The 23,634-nt window shown below is 46.3% G+C and overlaps 1 protein-coding gene across 1 annotated transcript; it reads left to right on the plus strand.

The window, feature by feature from the left end:
- The first annotated feature begins 746 nt into the window (after window positions 1–746).
- LOC123638750 (proton-coupled amino acid transporter 1-like) lies at window positions 747–23,371 on the plus strand. Its single transcript, XM_045552579.1, has 10 exons — window positions 747–946; window positions 4,397–4,487; window positions 7,584–7,672; window positions 8,807–8,902; window positions 10,786–10,870; window positions 12,736–12,954; window positions 15,943–16,041; window positions 17,853–18,019; window positions 21,275–21,444; window positions 23,024–23,371. The coding sequence occupies exons 1-10, from the start codon at window positions 747–749 to the stop codon at window positions 23,347–23,349; spliced, it is 1,542 nt and encodes a 513-aa protein (XP_045408535.1). The 3' UTR covers window positions 23,350–23,371.
- The last annotated feature ends 263 nt before the right edge of the window (window positions 23,372–23,634 follow it).

The following is a 23,634-nucleotide window of genomic DNA, read 5'->3' on the forward strand; positions in this document are numbered from 1 at the left end:
AGAGTGAGACTCTGACTTAAAAAAAAAAAAAAAAAGGAGCCAGCAGTCTTAGAGAGAAGGGAGGAATAAAGAATGATATAAAAGCAATGAGAAACAACATGCTCTCCCCTCCTGGCCCTGTGACATGAGGCAGGGGAGGGAAACAGAGCCCTTCAGGGAAGCAGTGACCGCAGGAGGAGCCACGTGGCAGTGGGAGCAGGAAGGTGGAGAGGCCATTGTGAAGATACAAGGGGTTTTTCCCTTTCCTCGGGAAACCTTTGCTGACTTCCTCTACAAGGGCAGCTGCTTTTGTTACACACGGGGGCCTCTTTTCACGTTCCTTCAAAGTGCTCGTCACAGTTGAAATTTTTAAAATTTATTGATGGGAAACTGTGATTAATATTCATGATTTCCAACTAAGTTCATCACAGCCAGGGACTGCGCTGCCTGGAAGCGCGGAGTTCCCGGCACCCAGCAAGGTGCTTGGCGGTGAGCTCTCAATCAGCGCTTTGGCAGAAGGAAGACGGGAAAGAACAGACTGTTAGAGCCACTGTGAGCAGCCTGTGTGGGGGTGGAGGAGAAGCCATTTGCCCATTCGTTCATGCTTTAGCCATTATTCTTCCCAAGGAGTGAGTCTGTGCCGCTCTGGGTAAAGGGGGTGGAGCTGTATTCAAGCTGCTGAGCTCACTAAGGCTCAAAACCTGAGGGCTGTGTTGAGCAGCTGCTGCAGGGCAAAGCTGTTCTTGCCCAGAGCCTCTGCCAAAGCCATGGCTGCTCACAACCCCTCGCACACCCAGTGCTTGCAGCTGAAGAGCGAGGTGTCTACCTGCCCGAGCCTGGGAGTGCCTCCGCCAGCAGACTGTCTCTGGACGGTGCAGCTCAAAGAATACCCTACCAGCCCCCGGAGAGGGGGCAGCAACTCCTCCACCCCAGGCTCCTCCTGCCAGGAGGGGACCAATGGCATCTCGTAAGTGTCCTTTCCCCACCTACAGGAGCTTCTGGGCCTGAGATCTTGTGCTTGGAAACTTCTGTGGGGATTTCTTTTCCTTCTTTCTAATAACCCAAAGAGCTAGATATGGGCTCTTCCCTGTTCTTGAAAGATGGGCAAAAAGAGGTGTAGAGAAGTTCTGTTAGTGGCAAAAATAATGCTCCTTGAAGCTGATGCTTTGAATCCTAAGCGTACCTCTTTAAAGGCCCATTCATTCCACATTACTGAGCACCTGGGAACTATGGAGATGCAGCAACGAATGCAATATGCCACTCAGGGCCCTGCAGCTAAGGATCTGACAGCCTAGGGAGGAAGACATGTTGAACACATGCAACTGAAATTCCAGAGAGAGTAAAGTCAGTGTTCTACAAGGGTTCAGAAAAGGAAGGAGTTATTTCCAGATGCCGAAAATGGGAAAGGCTTTGTTTTAGAGGTGGCAAAGGCAGAGCTGGTCCTTGGAGAAGTGATGTTGCCACTGAGGACGGCCATTAAGCATTGTGTGCCTCTGCTGAAGAGGACAGATCACGCCTCCGCCTGCAGAATGACAGTGATGATAGTACCCATCTCAGACAGTGCCTGGTACATGGTAACGGTTTAGTAAAAGACTAGTTAATTCTAGTATGGGTCACACTAGCTGCCCACAAGGGGAGCAACCTGAGGGCAATGACCAGGCCTTATTTATCTCTGAATCCTCCCAAGCCTGACGCAGAGCCTGAGCACACGGGGTTCAGTAAAGGGTTGCAAAATGAACGAATGAACGAAAGAGGGACCCTCTTTATCGTCCTCTTAATTACACAGAAGGGACAAATTTTTTGAGAATGTGTATGGTTGGATCTTAGAAGGGCTTTCTACAAAAGGCTATGTCATTGCCAAAGGTCTTTTAAAAGATAAACTATCATCTGTCCTCGAAGGTTTCAGAGGCCAGCCTGCTTGAGATTTGTTTCTAGTAAGTGTTCAAGCATTGGCTGTAGTAGGAAAAAGTCAGACATTTTAAAGGAGGAGAGAGAATGTTGCCGCTGAGGTTGCAGGAAAACACGTGGCTTAGACCACAGCAAAACACGCTCGGATTCCCATCCCAGCGTTGCTACTCCCGTATTAGCTGTGACCTTGGGCAAGCTCTCCCCATCTCTGAGCCAGAACTTTCACAAATCATAGGTAAAGTGGTGGGAATCACATCCATTGTTATTGTCCCGCAGCAGAAAAAGCAGGTATTTTTATGGTGTTTACAAAGAACCAGGTGTTCTTTCTTGAAGAAAGAACAATGCATCCGAAAGAGCCACTGCGACACATCACACTCATTTCTGCTCAGCCAGCCAGGGCTTGAAGACCGGCCAGGAGCGAGCTGAGCTGGGCGCTAGGCCCCCCTCGCTCCCGCTGGGATCACCTCACCTCCCTCAGGGAAAACACACGGTTTTTGAAGACTGCTTTTCCTGCTGTGGGACAATATTGCGAGGTCAGAAACTACAAGTAGGATGACACTGAGGAGGTCATCTTGTCCTGTACAGCCTTACCTCTTATTAGTCAGAGTTTAGAGTAAGAAACATAGTATTTTAAGCAAAAAAAGAAATGCTAGAAATATATTTAACAATGCGAAATAGGGGCTTACACACCCATTAAAAAGCTTGGAGGGGGGGGAGTCTAGACTGGACTTCTCAGAAACATGTCTCTGAAGTGACCCGCCAGGGGGGGCCTCCACCTCCTCCACAATCCAGAAGGAGGACGCAGGAGGCCCCAGAGGACCAAGGTCAGGAACGTAAGGCTGACTGCGGCTGCATCCCAGGATCCGCGTTTACCACGGCTGCTACAGCAGCTGCTTCTGGACACCCTGGAAGCTGGAGCCTGGGTCACTCTAGAAAACCTCTCCTGCCAGCAGGAAACAGCCAACACAGCAGGGAGATGGCTTCCACCCCATTTGACCTTTCTATTTTCTATCCAGAACTGTAGCTTCAAGGAGTCTAGATGCAACTGTTCACTTTCCCACCTCTGCAGTTGAGGAAGGCACACCAAAGGCTGTGGGAATAGATCCCGACTGTCGTCAGCCCTATCCTGCCTACCTCAGTCACTGTTTGAACAGCTCTGGTGCTGGGGAGCTCACCCCATACAGATCTGAGTGCTTCCTAGAGCAGGGAGAAAGTTGCTGCACTGTGGCATCTGCCAGTTGGCCATTTGCTCCACGCTTGGATGCATGGCGCTGTCTCCTCCCTCGTCCCCATGGCAGTCCTGAGAGGGGCAGGGTGTGAGTACGGCTGTTCCAGCTTCCACTAAGTCCTCTCAGGCTCTACTCCTGAGACACAGTTTCCTGGGCCTTGGCCACTGAGCTCTCACCTCTGGACAGGTGTCAGTCTGACAAGACCCTAATAAAGCGGGGAATTAGTGAACCAAGCCCAGGGGTGCGAACAAACCCCACATGGTGCTGCAACTCTTCACAGGTCCGCCCAGGACAAAAAGTGTGACACATCGTGGTTGCCAGGACAGGAGCAAATAGTCCCTCTCATCCTCTGCTGGTGGGAAGCAAATGGGTACAGTTCCTCGGGGAGTTAATTTGCCAATGTCCACCAAAATTTTAAATCACACACCCTTGATCCACTGCTTCCACTTCTGAGAGTGTATCCAACAGACAAGCTCTCATATACGTGAGAAATTGGATGTGTACAATTATTCATTTCAGCTTGGTTTGGAGTAGCAAAAGATTGGACAAAAAACAAACTACTCACCAACAGAGAGAACTGGGTAAACAAGCCATGATACAGCCAACAAAATACTATGCAGCTGTTAAACAGATTGAAGCATGGGCCACATCTATGATGCACTGATATGCACAATCTCCCTCTTTAAAAAAATTAATGTAGAAGTAAGTTTAACACTGTAAAAGTGTGTATGTACTTATATACACATGTATATGTACATGCCTATCTATATATGTACGTATTGAGAGAGAGAGAGAGAACGTCTGGGAGGATACATGAGAAACTCTTAGCAGTGGTTGCCTCTAGAAAGGGGTATTGGGAGTCCAGGAATCAGAGGTGGGAAGATTTACTTTTCATTCTATAAACTTTTATAATATTACTTTTTGTAATATTTGTATTTTTGCCATACATACACTACTTTTTTTTATGAACTATTTATTTTAAAAAATAACCAAGCCCAATAGTCCAAGTAAGGCCTGTGTTCTACACAGCAGAGTGAAGCTATCCACTCCCTCCTTCTAGATACTGTTTTTGTAAAAATAGACTCATGGCACATTGGGTTTTGTTTTTCCTTATCCCATCCATCCATCTGTCCATCCATCCATCGGTCCCCCACACGCACACAGTGTCTCTACGCCAGGCACCTGCAGGCAAGCTTCCTGCCAGCTCTTCCCCAAGCGGTTGGCTCTGGGGCCAAGGTCAGCAGTGACCTTGCTCTTGCCTCCCTTCTCCCCCGCCTCAGGTGGCTGCAAACCCTGATCCACGTCGTGAAAGGCAACATCGGCACAGGGCTGCTGGGGCTGCCCCTGGCCATGAAGAACGCGGGCATCGTGGTAAGAGGGGCTGGGAGTGGTCCTGACTTGGGGTCACGTGGGCTGGCGATGTCTTTGGTGCTCTTACACTTGTCCAAAAGCACACCTCACTCAAGCGTCAGGGGACACGGTTTGACATCAAATGTGCTGGGGACGGTTTCTCTCTCAGGAGTCCCCTTTACGGGCTGACTCTGCTGCACACCTTGGAGACAGAAAGTCTGAGTTCTGCTCTGCTTCTTGTGAACCGCCTGAGCTCACCTGAGCCTTGGCCCTTTTTCGTGGCTGTTTATTTTTAACAGCTTTATTGACATATCCTTTACATACCATGACATTTATTTACTTTAGGTGTACAAGTAAGCATATTTTCAGTAAATTTACAAAGTTGTGCAACCATCACCACAGTCTAATTTTAGAACACGTTGCATGGCCCCAGAAAGACACCTCCTGCCCATTTGCAGTCACTCCCTCCCCTGGCTCTTTTGAGCCGTAGTTTTCTCACCTGTAGCATGGGAATTGACAGCTTACTTATGAGAAAGATTAAATTAAATAATACATGTAAAGATATTTTTGTAAACTTCAGAGTACTTGACACTTGAATGGCTTCTGCTACTACTACTATTATTATTTATTAATGATTATTTTCATCTCATTCATTTCCCGGGCCAGGGGATTATAGGTGGTTCTTAGGATTCCATAGCCCTCATGAAATTAAAGGCAAAGTTTAGTGATTCCTATCTGCTCTTTTTCTAAGAGGATCAATTTATTTCATGAAAAAGGAGTCTGGGACTCAAAAAAAGAAGAAAAGGTCATAAGTTTCTCTGGATAGTCTTGTGTTGTGGTAGCCTTTTTCTTCCCTTTTGACGTGGAAGTCCCTATTGTCTGCCCTTGAATGCCTGCTTATCTCTGGAGATCAGTTTTGCCCCTGAACTCTGTCCTCTGCCTTTCTTCCTCCAGGGTCACTGAAACCTGCACACACACCCCCGCCAGGCTTGCTGCACGCTTGGGGCCCTGTCATTGTTGTCTGTGTTACTAGAGGTGACGGGGTGTCTCCATGTCCAGAACCACGTCCTGTCTAACATAACGTGCTTTCACTGTTACATTCTCCACTCTCCTCTCCCAGGCAGGGAGGGGCTCTTTCCGCAGAGTGGGTGAGCGGGAGGGTGCAGCAGGCAGCCCCACCTGTCGTACTGCCTGTCCACGTGGGACCACTTACACCCTTCTACCAATATCAATAGCAAAGGCCAGAGTTCTTAATCCCCTAGTGTATATTTCTGAAACATTTAGCGTTTTTTGTTTGTTTGTTTGTTTGTTTGTTTTAAATAGACTTTATTTTTTAAAGTTCATGGGCAAATTGAGCCGGCAGCCTCCCCTACTGTCAACATCTAGCAGCAGAGCGGTACGTTCATTACAATCGATGGACCTACACATCAACCCCCCAAGCCCACAGCCTACTTGAGGGTTCACTTTTGGTGTTGTACATTCCATGGGTATAGACAAATATCTGATGGCATGTATCTACCATTAGAATATCTTTCAGAGCAGCTTCACTGCCCTAAAAATCCTCTGTGCTCTGTCTCTTCATCTCTCCCTCTCCTGCAACCTCTGGCAACCACTGACCTTTTACTAAGTCCAGAGTTTTGCCTTTTCTAGAGTATCATGTAGTTGGAACCATATAATATGTGGCCTTTTCAGATTGGCTTCTTTCACTCAGTAATATGTATTTAAGTTTTCTCTGTGTCTTCATGGCTTGATAGCTCATTTCTTTTTAGCTCTGAATAATATTCCATTGTCTACATGCCTGTGTTTATTTATTCACTCACCTCCTGAAGGACATCTTGCCCCAAGTTGGGGCAATTATGAATAAAGCTGCTATAAACAGTACGTGGATGTAAGTTTTAACTTCTGTGCGTAAATGCTAAGGAATGCAATTGTTGGATCATATGGTAGGAGTATATTTCATTTCATAAGAAACTGCCAAACTGTCTTCCAAGGTGGCTGTGCCATTTTGCATTCATACCAGCAACGAATGAATGTTCCTATTGTTCCACATCCTCGCCAGCATTTGGCGTTGTCAGTTTGTCAGTGTTTCGGATTTTGGCTGTTCTAATAGGTGTGCAGTGGTAGCTCATTGTAGTTTTGGGTTTTTTTGTTTTGTTTTGTTTTGTTGTTTTTCTTAAAGAGACAAGGTCTTGCTCTGTTGCTCAGGTTGTAGTGCAGGTAGATTAACATAGCTCGCTGTGAACTCCTGGGCTCAAGCAATCTTCCTGCCTCAGCCTCCTCCCAAGTAGCTAGGACTACAGGCACGTGCCAACACGCCCAGCTAACTTTTAAGTTTTTGCAGAGACGAGGTCTCGCTATGTTGCCCAGGCTGGTCTTGAACTCCTGGCCTCAAGCGATCCTGCCGCCTTGGCTTCCCAAAGTGCTGGGATTACAGAAGCAGCCACCATGCCTAGCCTCACTGTAGTTTTACTTTGCAATTCTCTAATGACATGATACAAAGCATCTTGTCATGTGCTTATTTGCCATCTTCTTTGGTGAGGCAGCTGTTCAGGTCTTTTGTCCATTTTTTTTTTTTTTTTTTGAGACAGAGTGTCGCTTTGTCGCCCTGGCTAGAGTGAGTGCTGTGGCGTCAGCCTAGCTCACAGCAATCTCACACTCCCGGGCTTAAGCAATCCTACTGCCTCAGCCTCCTGAGTAGCTGGGACTACAGGCATGAGCCACCATGCCTGGCTAATTTTTTTTTTTAATATATATATTTTTTAATTGGCCAGATAATTGCTTTCTATTTTTAGTAGAGACGGGGGTCTTGCTCTTGCTGAGGCTGGTCTCGAACTCCTGACCTCTTGAGCGATCCACCCGCCTCGGCCTCCCAGAGTGCTAGGATTACAGGCGTGAGCCACCGCGCCCAGCCCTTTTGTTCATTTTTAAATCAGATTAATTTCTTATCGCTGACTTTTAAGACGGGAGCAGTTCTTCATTAGATACATCTTGTGCAAATATTTCCTTCCAGCCTATGGCTTGTCCTCTCTTTCTCTTAACAAATCCATTTTTGTCCCATGATTTTCATGCTCACATAGCTACTCAACTCTCTTCCTTCTGTTCACAACCCCTCTGCAGCTGGGTCCCGTCAGCCTGTTGGCAATAGGCCTCCTGGCCATGCACTGCATGGGCGTCCTGGTGAAGTGTGCCCGCCACTTCTGCTGCAGGTGAGAGCCTCCAAGTCCCTTGCACACAGGACTTTCTTTGCTTTCCTCTCACCAGCATGCCTTGCCCAGTCTCCTATAATACTTTCTGTCTTCATATCTCTGCCAGAGCAAGCCCCTTGAGCACACCCCACCAGCCAAGAGTTTCTCAGTTTTTCCATCACAAAAGCAGTGTCCTTTTCACTTTCCACACCATTTTAAAAATAATATTTGATACGCTTTTGACACCTCTATAGGATTTTAAAAACTAAGCTATATCCATTTATTGTTTATAATAAATATATTTTTAAGAGGTCTGGACTTAACCACTCCACACTGTTAAAAGTAGTTACTTCTGGGGAAAGAAGTGCGGAGGAGAATTAGCCTGGGGTGAGGCAGGGGAGGATATGCATAGGGACATTCATTTTTTATACTTCTGTACATTTGACATTTTCATAATAGGCATTAGTGCTGCTATATTTTTTAATTAAATGGAGGGGAAAATTCACTTTCCTTCTCATTTCCTTGAAATTCTGATGTACCCTTAAGAGGATGAGCCCCTGCACTCCTGGTAAAAAGTATTGCACCAAGGGGTAGTGTGCATGATAATCTTCATTGTTAGCATGAAGACCAGCAATCTGTGTGATCTCAGGGAAGCAGCAGGTGTCATAAGAAAATCATTGTTGCGGGAGTCAAAAGACCTGAGGTCAGGTCTTGACTATGCCTCCCACCCCCCCCACCCCCACCCCCACCCCCTGCTCACTATGTGACTTTGGACAGGTGCTCTGCCCCCTCTGGGCCTAAGTGTCCCCATGCGTTCAGTGAGTACATGAGGCTCTTTAATCCACTTGACTGATGGCACCAGGAAGACAGGCCTTGCCTATCTCGTTCACTGATACAAACCCTTGTACCTTGTACAACTCTGACACTCAGTAGCCATTCACTAAATATTTGTTTACAGTTAGTAAATGATTTTTGGAGCCCTTCAGAGAAATGAGAGAAGCACAGTGGGCACCAGCAGGTATCTATCCCTTCTGCCAGGGTTCCTACCACACATCCTTCCATTCAGCCTTGTGCTGGGAAAATCCTGTCTTGTTCTCTCACCAGAACATACTTCTGAACCCGACAATGTCCGGTCTCCTGTGCTCTCTCCTGCAGGCTCAGCAAGCCCTTTATGGACTATGGGGACGCCATGATGCATGCCCTGGAGGCCAGCCCCTGCACCTGGCTCCAGGACCACGCCCGCTGGGGGAGGTACCTTGCTCTCTCCTGGGCTGCAGTGGGGTAGAAGACTTGCACATGGGTCTAGATGGATTCTTCTAGGGACAGAGCCAGGTGCTTCTGGAACCCATAAGTACAGATGGGGAAATTGAGGGACAGGGAGCAACTTACCCAGAGGTACAGAGTGAATCATGACTGGGCTGAAAATCACAACTCCCAGCAATGGTATACGACTGTGGTCAACTCCTGGTCCTCTGTGGCTGGACCACCCAGAGTGTGGATGAACTGATCCCTGTAGCTAAAGTTTCTAGTCCCCTTTCTCAGCAGTCAGGGGACACTTTGACGGCAGAGCTGTTTCGTTTTCTTTACCAGCTCTCCTTTCTCCCCTTCACCTCACTGCCGCTAGTCTTTAGTCATTGGGCGGCAACAGATTGAATGATAAGACTTTATTTGATACTGCCGTCACCGTGAATACTAAATCATCCTCAGTTCAGCAAAGGGCCAGCTTTGGTAACACATTTACCAGTGATCATTTATAAGAAATGCATTTTGACACCACATTTCATTCTAAGAGTGATTTGGGGTGCTCAGTGAATGTGTTTCTTCGCCTGTGTTGGCTCTGTTAACTGGTGAACTGTCAAAACAGAAAGAGCCTGGGTCCAAGGCAAGCTGGGCCTCGGGTGCTTGGCTGGTGGAGACGATCCGGCTCTAGAGGTTGCAGCATCCAAGGCACAGAAGCTAGAAGGTGCCACAAGCCAAAAGGGGGTCAGGATAAGGGGGCTCCTGGGCAGTCTGGGATGGCTCTTGAATCTGAACATCAGGGGATGCCAGGCAGCACATGGTGACTCAAAGTCAGATAGACTGTGTGTACTTTCCATTCCATTCGCAGAGAACCAGGGTCCCATTCATTCATTAATTCATTCATCTCTTCATTAAACAATATTGACTGAGTACCCACTATGGACCAGGCATCATGCTAGGTGCCAGGGAGATAGAGCTGAATGGAATAGACATGATCCCTACCTTGATAGAGTTTTTAAAACTTCCTGGTAGAGTCAGGAAATAAGAAAAGAAGCAAATGTATAATTATGAGTTAAGATAAGAGCTATGAAAGGTTGGAGAAACCCTCTCTGAGGAGGTGAAGTTTAAGCTGAAGGTTGAAGGCTAAGTGAGAGCCAGCCATTTGAAGAGGGTTTGGAAGAGCATCCTAGGGAAAGGTGTGTGCAAAAGACAGGGTGGTGGGAAGAGCTCAGAGGACTCCAGGAACTGGCAAAGTGTGCAGAGTGGGGAGGAGAAGAAGTGGAAGGGAAGAATGGAAAGGGAGGCAGGAGCCAAATCAGGAAGCAACTGGCAGGCAAATTAACATATCAGAATGTTATCCCAAGAGCAGATGGAAGCCCCAGAAAGGTTGCAAGCAGAGGAAAGACATGATATAAGCAATAGTCTCTAAAAGATGAGTCTAGCTGCTGTGTGAGTGTGGGCTGCAGGGGCAGAGTGGAAGCAGCTTCAGTGTGGGGGAAGGGATGGCCAAGACCAGGCAGAGTGTTCAGGGTCGAAGCCAGGTCAGCTGGAGTTTAGGACAGAGCTCTCCTTCTCCAAGCAGACGAGGCTGGGCAGCAGATGATGGCATAGGGAGGTCAAGGCAGGCCCTCATGACTCCATAACTGGGCACGAAGGCTTTGCCGGAAACATACCTGAACATAAGTGTAATGAGCCTGCCAGGGTGTCCCTGTCCCTGCTGGAGCTGGAGGAGGTCTGAGGCTGCAGCAATTCTTCCTACCTGCGGCTGTAGGAAGCAAGGGTGCCAGGCAGGAGAGGAGAGATAGAGGCTGGTAACACCAGCAAGTTGGGTGGCCCCATATTCTCTTTGCCTTCTTTCCTTTTATGACAAATAATCTTCTCCTCCCAATGCCCAGGTACATTGTGCTCTTCTTCCTAATTGTGGACCAGCTGGGCTTCTGCTGTGTGTTCCTTATGTTTCTGGCAGATAACTTGAAACAGGTAGGTCGGAGCACTCAAGCAGGAATACAAGATGGTAAGAGATAGCCCAGTTTGAACTTTGAGCACCTCCATCCAAATCAACCAAGATTGTGAAAGCCCGAACAATTCAGCCTTTGCTTGGGGCCCTCCAGGTTCTTCTCTCTCAGCATCAACAGATAAAAACGAGCACACTTTTTCAACTTGAAAATCTTCACTATCTACCTGTCGGACAGGATATATTGCGAACACCTTAATCTGCCTCATAAGAACCCGGGCAATCTGATCTGCCACTTCTCTATGTGTCCTGTGCTTGAACATGTCTGAGTTATCTACGGTTCCCAGATATATCCCACCTACCCAACACTGAACATTTACTCATGCTGCTCTTCCTGTGTATAATGCCTCCCTCCTGCACTCCCTCATCTCTGCATATCCAAATCACACCCATCCTAAGTGCCCTCCTCCTTCGGGTGTCGTTCCCTGATCCACACGGCAGGATTGCCACCTTATTCTCCCCTTCTCAATTCAAGCCTACTGTTTTATTACATGTACAGTTTCCCTTGAATATATAATACTTACGTGTCCAAGCTATCTCCTCCTTTATACCTAGCCTGTGAGCTCACAGAGGCTAGACAAGTTTCTCCAAAGTTTCTCCAGATCTCTTAAAACAAAGTAACTACTTGAAAAGTATTTGTCAGGTGTGTATTTTCAGCAAATAGCTCTGTATACTCTTGTGCTGGGAGAAATGCAAGCAACATAGCTCATAAGAGGGCAGGCTACAAGGCACTGTGTTCACTTAGGTCTCATTTTTGAAAATATATTATGTTTGCATATGTCTGTGTACGTAGGCATGAAATATAATATCTACTCTAAAATATTAGCAGTCGTTACCTCTCTGAAAGGAATCTCCAGGTGCATCTTTTATCTTCGTTTTTAAGTCTTTATGGTTGATTTCCCCCCCCCCAGAACACAAGAGCAACACAGCTCTTTCTTAAACAAAACCATAGTACAGAGATTATGAAATATAAAAGACCCCAATAAATCTCTCCTCTTGCAAAAATACACATTACAAGTACATGAATAGTGTTTCAGTATTTTTTCATTAAATATCCAAACATGCATTTGTAATAATCCTTTTTTCAAACTATGATATTGATGTGCTCTTTGCTTTTTTTTTCATGCTTAGTGCTATGTCATGGACTCAGTGTACATAACTGATTCACCACACCCATATGCCAAGCATTTGGGTTGTTTCTATTTTATTTTATGTTATTCCTGTTATAAACAGTACTGTAAAGAGAGTCTCCAAAGATAATTTTGCTCTCTTTATATTTTCTCTTTGCTTCTTTATATTTTTGACCATAAATATTTTCTGTCATCATAAAATAAAATTCTTATTTGGAAAAAAAAAAGGAGATGTCTAAATCATCTCTGTCTCTGTTCAGAATTTCACTACATGCTCTGGTTCAGTTAATGCATTCGTTTATTGATGGAACACATATTGAATATCTACCATGAGCGGGTCACAGTGCTGGCAGTACAGCAGTGAACAAACTGGATAAGGTTCCTGCCCTCAGGACACTTACATTTCAGTGGGGAAGATAAATGTTTAGCAATAATCATTCTAGTATATAAAGTTACAAACTGATAAACCCTATTGAGGAAATGGGCTGGGTGCTCTGAGAGCAGGGCCTGATGGAGTTTGGAGGGGATGTTGGCTCTGAAGGCTGAGCGGTCACTGCTAAGGGAAGGTCGGGTGAGAAGGAAAGTGCTCTGCAGAGAGGAAACCTTTCAAGGGAGGAAGGTTGGCAGGAATAGCTGGAGGGCATGACAGTGGGGACTGGCAGGTCACAGCGGAGGTTCACATCAGCCTTTCTTATCCTTAGGTGATTGAAACAGCCAATGGGACCACAGCCAACTGCCAGGGCAGAGGGGTCATGACCCCCACACCCACCGTGGATGCCCGCATCTACGCGGTGTCGGTACTGCCCTTCCTGGTGCCGCTGGTGTACGTCCGGAACCTCCGCGCCCTGTCCACCTTCTCGGCGCTGGCCAACGTCCTCATGCTGGGAAGCCTCGTCCTCATTTTCCAGCACCTCCTCCAGGCAGGTTCCCCACCCCACGCCATAGCTGGGGTGGGTGCGGTTTGTGTGTGCACATAGCACAAAAGCCTGGAAACCGACCCTCCAGACTGCCAACGATGATTTCCTGCAGAAAGTGAAATTTCAGGTTTCAGGCTGAGATGTGTTTTCTTATATATGTCTGCATTGTTTGACATATACACAGGTTTGGCACACAGAAAATTTCTTCCACTATTTTCCTAATGGAATGTCTCTTTAATTTTTTAATACCCCAATTTCATAAAATAAGTATTTCTCTCTCTTTCTCTCTCTCTCTGCTTTTCCATGTACATTTATAGTGCAATACGATCTGTTTAACAAAACAACCCATGGGAAAATGTCTCGAGACGTTTCTGACATGGTCTTACGTTCCAGATACAGTCAAATATTAGACCTCACACAGGCCATTTAGAAAGTGAATAAGTGTCCACAAAGAGGATGTGAACTGGAGACAAAACAATTTCTTGTAACAGCTGCATTCAGTATCAAAGTTTAAGTATCTATAGACTAATATCATAGTTTATTACTTACATATAGCTGTTTTACTGAGTTTTAGTTAAATTTTAGGAATTGTTTGAGTATTGGGGGTTGATGTTTCATGTGACGTAATTTTTCCCATTTAAAATAACAGGAACTTGGTTATCAGCTCTTTTGCACAGATCAGCAGATTTTTAGGAGCAGATTACTGATGTTAAGAAGATTTTGTTTTGGTTTGCTTTTTTCCAATAAGCAGATAATTTGTTGTCAGGGGAAAAACTGTAATGAGGACTTTTGTTCAACTCAAAAAGTAATTGGAGGGAGAAAGAAAACTGTATTAGAAGATGCTGGGAAGTGTCATGGGACAGCCGAGCTACAAGGATGCTGCTGCATTCAGGCTTTGGAAGCCACCTCAAGCCAGGGGCAGACAGACGCCTCCGACACTTCTGCTCAGTCCAGCTCTGTGTATGTTGGCTTTGTTCCTCTCTTGATGTGAACCAGCTCTGCCCACAGCTTCTGGGTCTTGCATTTTACCATTTCCATCACCAGAAAGAGACAAATCTCGTGTTCTCTCAGGTCCCCAAAATCCAAGAAAATTGGATCAGGTGCTACCCATGAACCAATCTACTACAGTCAGGGAAACACCTGTGGAAACCAGACCTAATGCAGAGCGGGGCCAGGTCGCTGCAGGAATGTGGGGGAGGGTTGCTGAGCAGATAGTCCTGCAGGCACCCATGGCAAAGCTTTGGAGAAATTAAAAGAAATCAGGAGTAAAGACTGAGCAGAGTCCATCCCTAGCCTTCAGCTTTGCTCTTTTATGAGACACAAAAACTGCCCCCGACACCCGTCATGGGTGGGAATCCATAAAGGGGAGGCCTGAGATGTGAGTATGGGTCCTGGCTTTGCAAATCACAAGCTGTGTGAGCCTCAGTAAGCCATGCTTTTAAACCAGGGCTAAGAATTGCTACCTTGTTCGGCCGTTTTGGTGTAAAACTACTGGTGAGAACCCAGCAGTGCTTAGGGACGCAGCAGAGTTAGTTTAGTGGGTACAAGTACAGACTCTGGACCAGTGGGTACCAACTAGGAGTGATTTTGGCCCCCAGTGGACATTTGGCAATTTTTGGAGACATTTTTGGTTGTTACTGTTTCTTCTTTTTAATAGCCAAAAGCAAGGTAAGGGCACAGAGGCTAGATGCAGACTCCTCAGACAGTCTCCACCTCCCGAGGACCCTCCTACCTGGGCAACAACAAAAATACACCTTCCTGCCTTTCACCCCCGGGGAAGGGTCATTCACCCACCACCCCCTGGCTGGGAAGGTTTCTTCTCCTTTTTCCCAGACAGAGTAAAGGATCTTCAGAGACTCCTGCAGACCAGTTGCTGTGAATGTCCCGGAGGTCATCTTGTTGGCTAGTGGATTTTTAGTGATGTTCCTTTTCATGGCTGGTGTCTCTTTAAGAGCTTGTTCTCGAGCTGTCCGGCCTCATCAGATGCCAGGATTCTGCATTCTTACAGAATCAGAGATAGGATGGGACGTAAAAGTCATTTAATTAATTCAGTGGTTTTTCAAGTTGTATTTCCATGCCTCAGTGCTATGTGTAATGAGTTTAGGGAGGAGATGGATAATGCTTGTTTATTCTCTTAATTATGTACTTAAATTATGTTCTCTTCTATTCATGGCAACTAAGAATTGTATTAGAATGCTTCTTTTTAAAAATCAATTTAATTTTAAAATACTAAGTTCGTGAGAAAAATAATGTAAGTGGCACAGAAAAGTTTCAGACGTGCTGTTTTATTAATAGTTCAACTTCCTCGCTTTACGGAAGGAGAAACTAAATAAAGCTAGAGTGACTCTGCACCACAATTGCCTTACCCTTAAAACGAAGACAATAATCCCTACTTTGTGGGACTATGGTGAAAACTAAGCAGTGTGTTTAAAGCACTTAGCACAGTGCGTGGCCCATCAGAAGAATGTAAGAAATATTTCTGCTTATATTATCTTCGTAGATGAGGGGTCTTGTTATGAGGATCTTTCTGGGCTTCAGGCCCCCATGTGTACAAGGCATCAGAGCAGAGGATTTCTAAGGACCTTCCCTCTCCTTCCCTAAGCACCCCTGGCCATCCAGCAACCTCAGCTTCTTACTGACCCCAGGAGCCAGCTCCAGAGCGGGGCAGAGGGAGCCAACTTCTACCCCAGCCCCAATTCCCCACCGTACTTTGCACATGGAGAAAGTGAGGTCCCGACGTACACTTGGTGACCTCAGCCCTAGAACTCAGCCCCCCTCACTCTCAGTTCCTCCCTGAGTCTGGGGGTTTCCTGCTGCCTCTGTCCTCTTAAAGAAAGTCTGTCCCCCAAATGGTGAAGGGCAGCAGAAAGCCAAGCACCGCTGGCTGCTGGCTGCTGGCTGGCTGTTTCTTCATTTGCTGTATTTCTGTTGTATTTTCTCACGTCCAGTTCTATGGTAACCGTGACCATTTGTCCCGGGTTTGTCTATCAGGAAATCCCAGACCCCAGCAGCCTGCCTCTGGTGGCAAACTGGAAGACCTACCCCCTTTTCTTCGGGACAGCGGTCTTTGCCTTCGAAGGTATTGGCGTGGTAAGGTTTGAGATGGGAGCGTGCCCCCCACCCTGACGTGGAGGGAGGAAGCTGTATGGGCTGGATGAAGAGCACTGGCTTTGGAGCCCAACACACATGGGTTTGAATACTGTTGCTTTTGTCCTTTCAAGCTGCGTGATCTGGGACAAGCTATTTTTTTTTAAAACAAATCTCTCTGAGGCTCAGTTTTCTCATCTGTAAAATGGAGATTAGAATACCTACAAAGCAAGGATGTTGTAAGGACTCGATAAAATAAGGTAGGCCAAATGATTAGCACACTGCCAGGCACAAAGCAAATCATGATGATGATTATTTTGCTTCACCAGTCCTTACCAAGTGTATGTAAAAGAATGCTAATGTGCTAGGAAAAATATCTGGTAGAAAGCTGTGGGATGTTGGGCAAATCTCTTTTAAGTGGGCCTCACTTTATCCATCTGTAAAATGGGAGAACTGAAAACCTCTGGGTGACAAATCCCTGATAACAAGTCAACCTACTTAAGCACTTATGGTCTTCATATAAAAAATGACTGTTTAATCTGGTATGCCTTTAATCAGTACCTTTTGGTGCTAGAACTATCTTAATCCAGCATGAGAAAAATTACTTAAAAAGTCAACACTAACAGGGAGTTTAACAATGCTTTTCAAATATTTCTTATCCTCTGAACTCTTTGAATGAAATCACAAAAGAGCACAATCTTTAAAACAAATCAGTTATTCTTACATAGCTCAGAAAAAACATAAATATATGGGGATATAAATATATGCACACACAGAGAGGACAAGAATATTATAAAGCAAACATGCTAATATTTGAGGAACTGGTGAAAAGTATATGGAGATTCTCTGTACTATTCTTGCAACTTTTCTGTAAGTCTAAAATATTTCAAAATAAAAAGCTAAATAAAGAGATAGATCAGAAATTTATCCCCAGCGGAAGTGGTACTCACATCCATGCACAGATAATGAAACTGAGGGCTGGAAATGCTGTCCAAGAGCATATGGCTGTTAAATTCCAAAGCCCGGGCTTAAAGCCTCACCTTCTAGCCCCTAGACCAATGCGTTTCCGCTCTCAGATTCTTCTCTGGTCTTCCCCTTTTAGCTCTCCTCCGACAGGATTGTGTTATTCGGAGCTGATGCTCCCACATTACCACCGTGGAACACAGAATTACAGATCATAGACAGCTAGGGCTGGATTAAAGCATAAGCAAGCAGAGATTTTTCTAAACAACTAACTCACAACACAAATAAGGAAACTGAGGTTTCTTCAGTCCTGGGGCCAGTACAATCTCTACTTAGTTTCCATCCTTTGTTCAGGAGCTGTCATATGTTCTGATACATGAGATACTCTCCTCTCCACCCCCCAAGCAAAAGGAATCCAAAATTATATCGCAGCCCACACACCTGTGTTACTGCTGGAAGGTCACCTTCCACCTGAACTTGAGATGGAGCTCCCTCTGGTGGGAACAGTGTGGAAGCACAACTCCTGCAAAGACACCGGCTTATACATTCTAGTTGTGATTTTCTGTAATAATGATATTAATGATCATCAACATCCATGGGCCACAAAGCTACTCAGAGGCAGAGCCTTTCCTGAGCATGGAAGAGGATACTCAAGTATGGATGGTTGGGCTAAAAGACTTTTAAGGTCTTTTTAATGACTCACGGTGTCTTCGAGTTTTTTGGGTATTTTTTTCCTCTTGAGCTTTCTGATGACTGAGATATATGAATTTAGAATAACAAACAGTGGGTAAACGGGGTCTTTACATAAGTAGGAAGCACTGTGTGATTGCTTGTGCCCGCTCCGTTTGCAGGTTTTGCCTCTGGAAAACAAGATGCAGCACCGTGCCCAGTTTCCACTTGTCCTCTATGGGGGGATGTTCATGATCATCATCCTGCACATAAGCTTTGGGGCCTTGGGCTACCTCAAGTTTGGGGCCACCACCCAGGCGAGCATTACCCTCAACCTCCCCAACTGCTGGTGAGTGAGTTCAGGCCTTGGAGCCCAAAGTTCTTATGGACACTGGGCTCTAGGATGATGTACAGGGCAGGGCTGGCTTAGCTTCCCTTGTCAGAGGAGAGTAGCAGGAGAAGAGAGGCCAGCCAGGAAACTGCACCGTGGGAAGAGGCGGGCTAGGTAAATGAAGAGACCTGGGTTCTTGTCCACCATGGCCGCTAGTCCTCCTGTGCTCTGGGCAAGCTGTTTCTCCTCTCTATACCCCAGTTTCCCTAGCTATCAAGCAATGGGATTAGATTAAGTGACTTCTAAGTGTCCTCTCAGCTTTAACTGATGTGTCAGTTGAGTCTCTTTCACGTGCCAGTGACTGAAGTCCAATCCAAACAGGATGTAAGTTTTAAAACAAAAAGAAAAGAGAAGTATTAATATATGTATGCTTCTAGCTTCAGGCACGGCTGGGTCCAGCTATTAAGTGGTATCATCAAGGTCCAGTCTCCCTCCATCTCTCAGTTTGTTCTTCTCTGTGTAGACTTTATTCTCTTCCTGCACACACAGTGACAGGTGACTGCTAACACCCCCTCAGTTACAGGCCTTTCTCTCAACAGCCCGTTGTAAAGAAAATTTGTCTTTTCCGCAAGGTCCATTAAAGGCCTTGGGATACATTCTGATCATCCCAGCCAGGGTCATGTGTCCACTCCTGGACCAAGTGCAGATGAAACATGCTGATCGGCTGTGCCTGGATCACTGCCTTGCTGGGGTGGGGGGATGCCCTGAACCTGGTGGCCTGAGAGTGGGCACAGGGAGAATCCTGTTAACTGAGGAGGTGAATGGTTGCTGGGTCTCTTAATCCAGCCAATGTCCATTAGAACATACAATAATTACAGTGACATCTGGGGACCACAAATCATTTGACATTCTTACCACTTCTCAGTAAGACAGGCAAGCCATGGGAACCACTGAAAAGGGTGGTGAGTGGAACATCACTATGGGGTAGCGAGCAGTGTCTTCCCCCTTTTGCTCAATATCCTGACTTTCTAAAAGCACTCAGATTCCCAGGCATAGACCCCCCCATTTTGTTCTGCCCCCACTGTGTGCTCCTACGTTACCATCCTCACTGGAAATGTGCTCCGTGTCTGTGCATGGGGTGAAGGCAACAGAGAGTATTTGGACCTGAGAGGCCGGGGTGGGAAGTTCCAAGTGGTGAGTCACAGCTGAGAGCTGTCCTCCAGGAGACAGGAGCTGGTGTAAGGATCAGGCAAGGTAACGGTTATGGAGGTGCTTTATAAACTCTACAAATGGGACAGGGTGATAATTGCGATTAATGTTACCAGGCCCCCAGGGAAGTCCATGTGGACAGACACTGCTCTGGCCAAGGCGCTTATGGCCCGGGAAATACTCCTTCTTCTCTCACATCATTCTTGTCACGGACAGGGATGGTGGGTAACAGAGAACTCAGCTGAACGGAGAGATGTTCTAGCCAGGCCTTTACAAAATGCTTGAGAGTGTGATTTCTGGAGTCAGTCAGATCTGGGTCTAAGTCCATGTTCCCCACTTGCTAATTGCTTGACCTTGGAGATATTATTTCACCTATCAAAAGCTCAGCCTCCTCACCTGTAAAATGGGACAATAACAGTACCTGCTTCATAGGGTTGTAGTCAAATAATCAATGTGAATCCAAGTAAAGAGCTTAGCACAGTGACTGTCACATAGAATTAACTTACTAAGTTTTGGTTCATATTATATTTCCCTAAACATGCAGTCCCATATGTACCATTTATCTTTCTTTAAAAAAAAAAAATCTAAGCCAATATACATTTTTTTTTCTTGTACATGACCCCTACTGATTTTTGGCTACTACAGTAAATGAATGGCCCTAAAGAATTGAAATCCACATTTTTCATCTAACATATAAATAATAAAGATTTAGGAAAAAATATAATAACATGGATTTGATATTCCGAGTCATTCACACCCATCCTTAAGAAGAAGGAGAAGGAAGAAGAATAGCAAGCATGCACTGAGTGCTCCCCATGTGCTAAGCGGTATCCAGGCATGATTTCATTTTATCCTTGTCACAGCTCATCTACCACATGCAGAGCCGGTGCCGGGGGAGGGGAGCGCTGACATGATCTGGCCATGTTCCCTAGCCTCGTGGAAAGGCTGATGCACACACACCAACTCATACTGCATGTGAGAGGCTCTGTAACACGGGTGAGGACTAGTGTTGTGGGAACTCAAAAGGAGGCAGATTAATCCTGAGCAGGGACCAGGGAGGCATCACAGAAGCCTCTGGGACGTGAACAATGAACAGGAATGTGACAGGTGACAAAGGGAGGGAAAGGGCATTCCTGGCAGAGAGAACAGCACGTGCAAAGACACTGACTGTGAAGGTGAATCGCGTGCTTGGGCAATGGCTCTGGTTGTCTAGTGTAGTTACAACACGTGAGGGTGGAGAGGGAGGGGCAACATTCTCAGCGTGGTGACCATACCAGACAATTAGAGCCACTGGAGCTGAAGCAGGATGGGCTTCGAATCCCAGGCTCAAGTTTGGAATTCTTTCTTGTAGGCAACGAGATATGATTAAAGGCTCTTTGAGCACTGGAATAATGTATCATTAATCTTTCCTTTGCCTTATGTCCACTAAAAAGCAGTGTTATTTTTTCTATTTTTGATTAAAATTAGTCCCATGTGGTTAGTATTTCATAATCATAGACTTTCAGAGACCATCAGATCCAGCCCCTGCCTTTTAGCAGGTACAGAGTACATTCCCATTTTACAGATGAGGCAAATAAAGTCCAGGAAAGTAAAGTGACCTAGATACTTAGGCATAGAGGCTGAGTTAGGATTCCAGGTCTCCTGAAACTCAATCTAGTAATTTTTCCAACATGCACATTAGTCACTCTCTGACCTTCTGATATTCAATTATGAAAAGCAGACAGCTGTTTTTAAAGTGTAGGCAGTTTCACACACCTCACCACTCACGTAACAGATGTCCCCGAAGGAGTTGAGATGGAAACATGAACCCACTATCTTCTCTGTAGGTCTTGGCACCTTCATGCCCTTCCTAGAGTCTCTAGTGCCTAGAGATATGCAGCCACTTAACACATCGCTGTATTTGGGGGTGATTAGCGAGTTATTGAAAGTAGTTTTGATGATTCCCAATTTGTGCCTCACGCTGAGGCCTGAGAGCTCTCTCCCCCAACCCCGATCCCTCGTGGGTCCCCAGAGGCTACTGGTGTCTGTGTGTGGATCTTTCCTGATCCCCTTTGGCTCCCGCAGGTTGTACCAGTCTGTCAAGCTCCTCTACCTGGGCGGCATCTGCCTCACCTACCCCCTGCAGTTCTATGTCCCTGCGGAGATCATCGTGCCCTTTGCTGTGTCCCGGGTGCCGAACCGCTGGGCCTTCGCGGTGGACCTGGGCGTGCGCACGGCCTTGGTCTGTCTGACGTGTGAGTAGAAGGCGGGCAGCCTTGCTCCTTCCTTGCCCCTCCACCAGGCCCCGGGAGTTTACAGCAGTCAGGCCACTAGGGCCTCCCTGGCGCAAGTGCAAAATTCCAGGCGCAGTAAATGTTTATGGAATTAAGCCGAACCTAAGAGAAGCACATCAGTTAGTTTCTTTGGTATCAAGCAACAGGACAACTTAAGCTAAAACAGAGGGATTTAGGGGTGGCTCACAGGCTCAAAGGAAAAGCTGAAGAAGTAGACATTGAAAAAGGCAGGGACCAGGCAGAGCTTGAGATCGAAGTCAGAGGAATTAAGGGACTCTGCCTCTGGGATAAATTTCCACCAAATCTTTTCTGTTCTTCAGCTCAACGCTCAAGACGCAAATTCTACGGCAAGAGAGTCCAATCGCACATGCCCGTCTGGGGGGCAAGGAGAGTCAGGGCGTTCTGATTAACAGCGCCACCAAGACCCCCGCGCGGGGAGAAGGATGGTGCCTCCGGCCCATCTTTAGTTTTAATAGTAACTATAAATCTAGCAACCTGGATGGAGCCTAAAAACAGAAACGAAATTGTTCCCTACTTTCTATCAAACTTTCCTCTGGGCATCTGAGGGGCTGGCTATAAACTGACTTCTCGCATAGCCCTCCTCAGGTTCAATTAATTTGGTAGAGCCACAAATTTACTGTCATTTTGGCTCAGAGGACATTTTGTTATTAAGACATCAAAACCCATAAACACCAACTTGCCTTTCCCTGTGATGGTTACAGAGACAGTCTCGTTCCTTTCCTCCTCCCTCAGTGTGCCGCACTCCTAGGCAGACCTCAGGGTTGGAAGGGACACAAAGCTCACAAACAGGGTGAAGAATCTGCTTCTTGTACTGCTTGGTAATTTTACAAACTATCAAAGGTTGAAAATTCGTACTTCAGGCTTTACCAAATCCCTGCCTCAGCACAGCGACACTGAAGCTACCCCATGCCTACTAATAAGACATAAGATCAACACTGCAAAGCAGCAAACAAAAGAAAAGGTGTTTTTATCAGAGTCTCAGGAATTGCAATTCAGGAGACACCAATCAACAAGCAGCTAAATCATCTTCCATCCAGGAATGTTAGATGGGGCTTGCAGTTTACATATCTGGAAGGTTTTAGCACAGTCCAGGACTGATGATGGCAAGTTATCAGCTCAGGATGTCTTTCGTTGATGATCAGTCTGGTTCAGTGCAACTACCTCTCCAAGAGGCTGGTGACCAGGCCCAGTACAAACAATTCCAATCAAATGCAGCTGCTTTAACCATTTGGATCAATTCAACAAGTCAAATTCCATCTGAGTGTGTATGTAACTGGAGTCCGACTCCTCATGCCTCTGGCTCCTTTTTAGATGTTTCTAACATAACCATCTTTATTTTGGGTTTTCTTTCATATCCTGCCAAAATAGCCTGTCCTCATAGAGAATTATCAACAGGACACGGAGATATCCCTCAGTGGTCCTATGAAATGTTTTTCAATGCTCTGCCATGCTAGGAGTCTAACTGTAGGTGTGTTCCCCTCCGGGGCAATTGGCAACCAGGTGTCTTCTTTCCCTGCAGGCATCTTGGCCATCCTCGTCCCCCGCCTCAACCTGGTCCTGTCCCTGGTGGGCTCCGTGAGCAGCAGCGCCCTGGCCCTCATCATCCCGCCCCTCCTGGAGATCTCCACCTTCTACTCAGAGGGCATGAGCCCCCTCACCATCGCCAAGGATGCCCTGATCAGCATCCTGGGCTTCGTGGGCTTCGTGGCGGGGACCTACCAGGCCCTCACTGAGCTGATCAAGTCAGGAGACTCTCTCTCCTTTCCCAATGCCACTGGCACCTTGGATCAGTCACCAATTTTCAATTCAACACTTCCCTCTTCACTTCCTAAACTGACATTCTAGCCTTGTTTGAACAAAGATTTTTCTTTAATTGCTAATATGTGTATTTTTGCGAGGTCGCCATGGTATTGGGTGGAGAGCACAGGAATGGGGTCAAAGGATCTGAGTTCTAATCCTGAGCTCTGTCATTTTCTCCCACCAGATCTGAGGGGCCACGTCCCCTTGGGAGCCTAAGTATCACAAATGCCGGAGGGGATAAATGTCCCTGAGGATAGCCAGAAACAAAGGAGGGAATGGGACTACCTAGCCCTGGAAACTATGCTGTTACTTGGCCAAAGGAGATGCCAA

This window comes from Lemur catta, chromosome 5, assembly GCF_020740605.2.
Source record: "Lemur catta isolate mLemCat1 chromosome 5, mLemCat1.pri, whole genome shotgun sequence".
NCBI classification, from domain to species: domain Eukaryota; kingdom Metazoa; phylum Chordata; class Mammalia; order Primates; family Lemuridae; genus Lemur; species Lemur catta.

Excerpts from the sequence above, each read along its gene's own strand:
- LOC123638750 (XM_045552579.1), top strand. The coding sequence starts at position 747 with ATGGCTGCTCACAACCCCTCGCACACCCAGTGCTTGCAGCTGAAGAGC. Across the intron at positions 8,903-10,785 it reads GACCACGCCCGCTGGGGGAG|GTACATTGTGCTCTTCTTCC; the intron begins GTACCTTGCTCT and ends CCCAATGCCCAG. Across the intron at positions 12,955-15,942 it reads TTTTCCAGCACCTCCTCCAG|GAAATCCCAGACCCCAGCAG; the intron begins GCAGGTTCCCCA and ends TTTGTCTATCAG.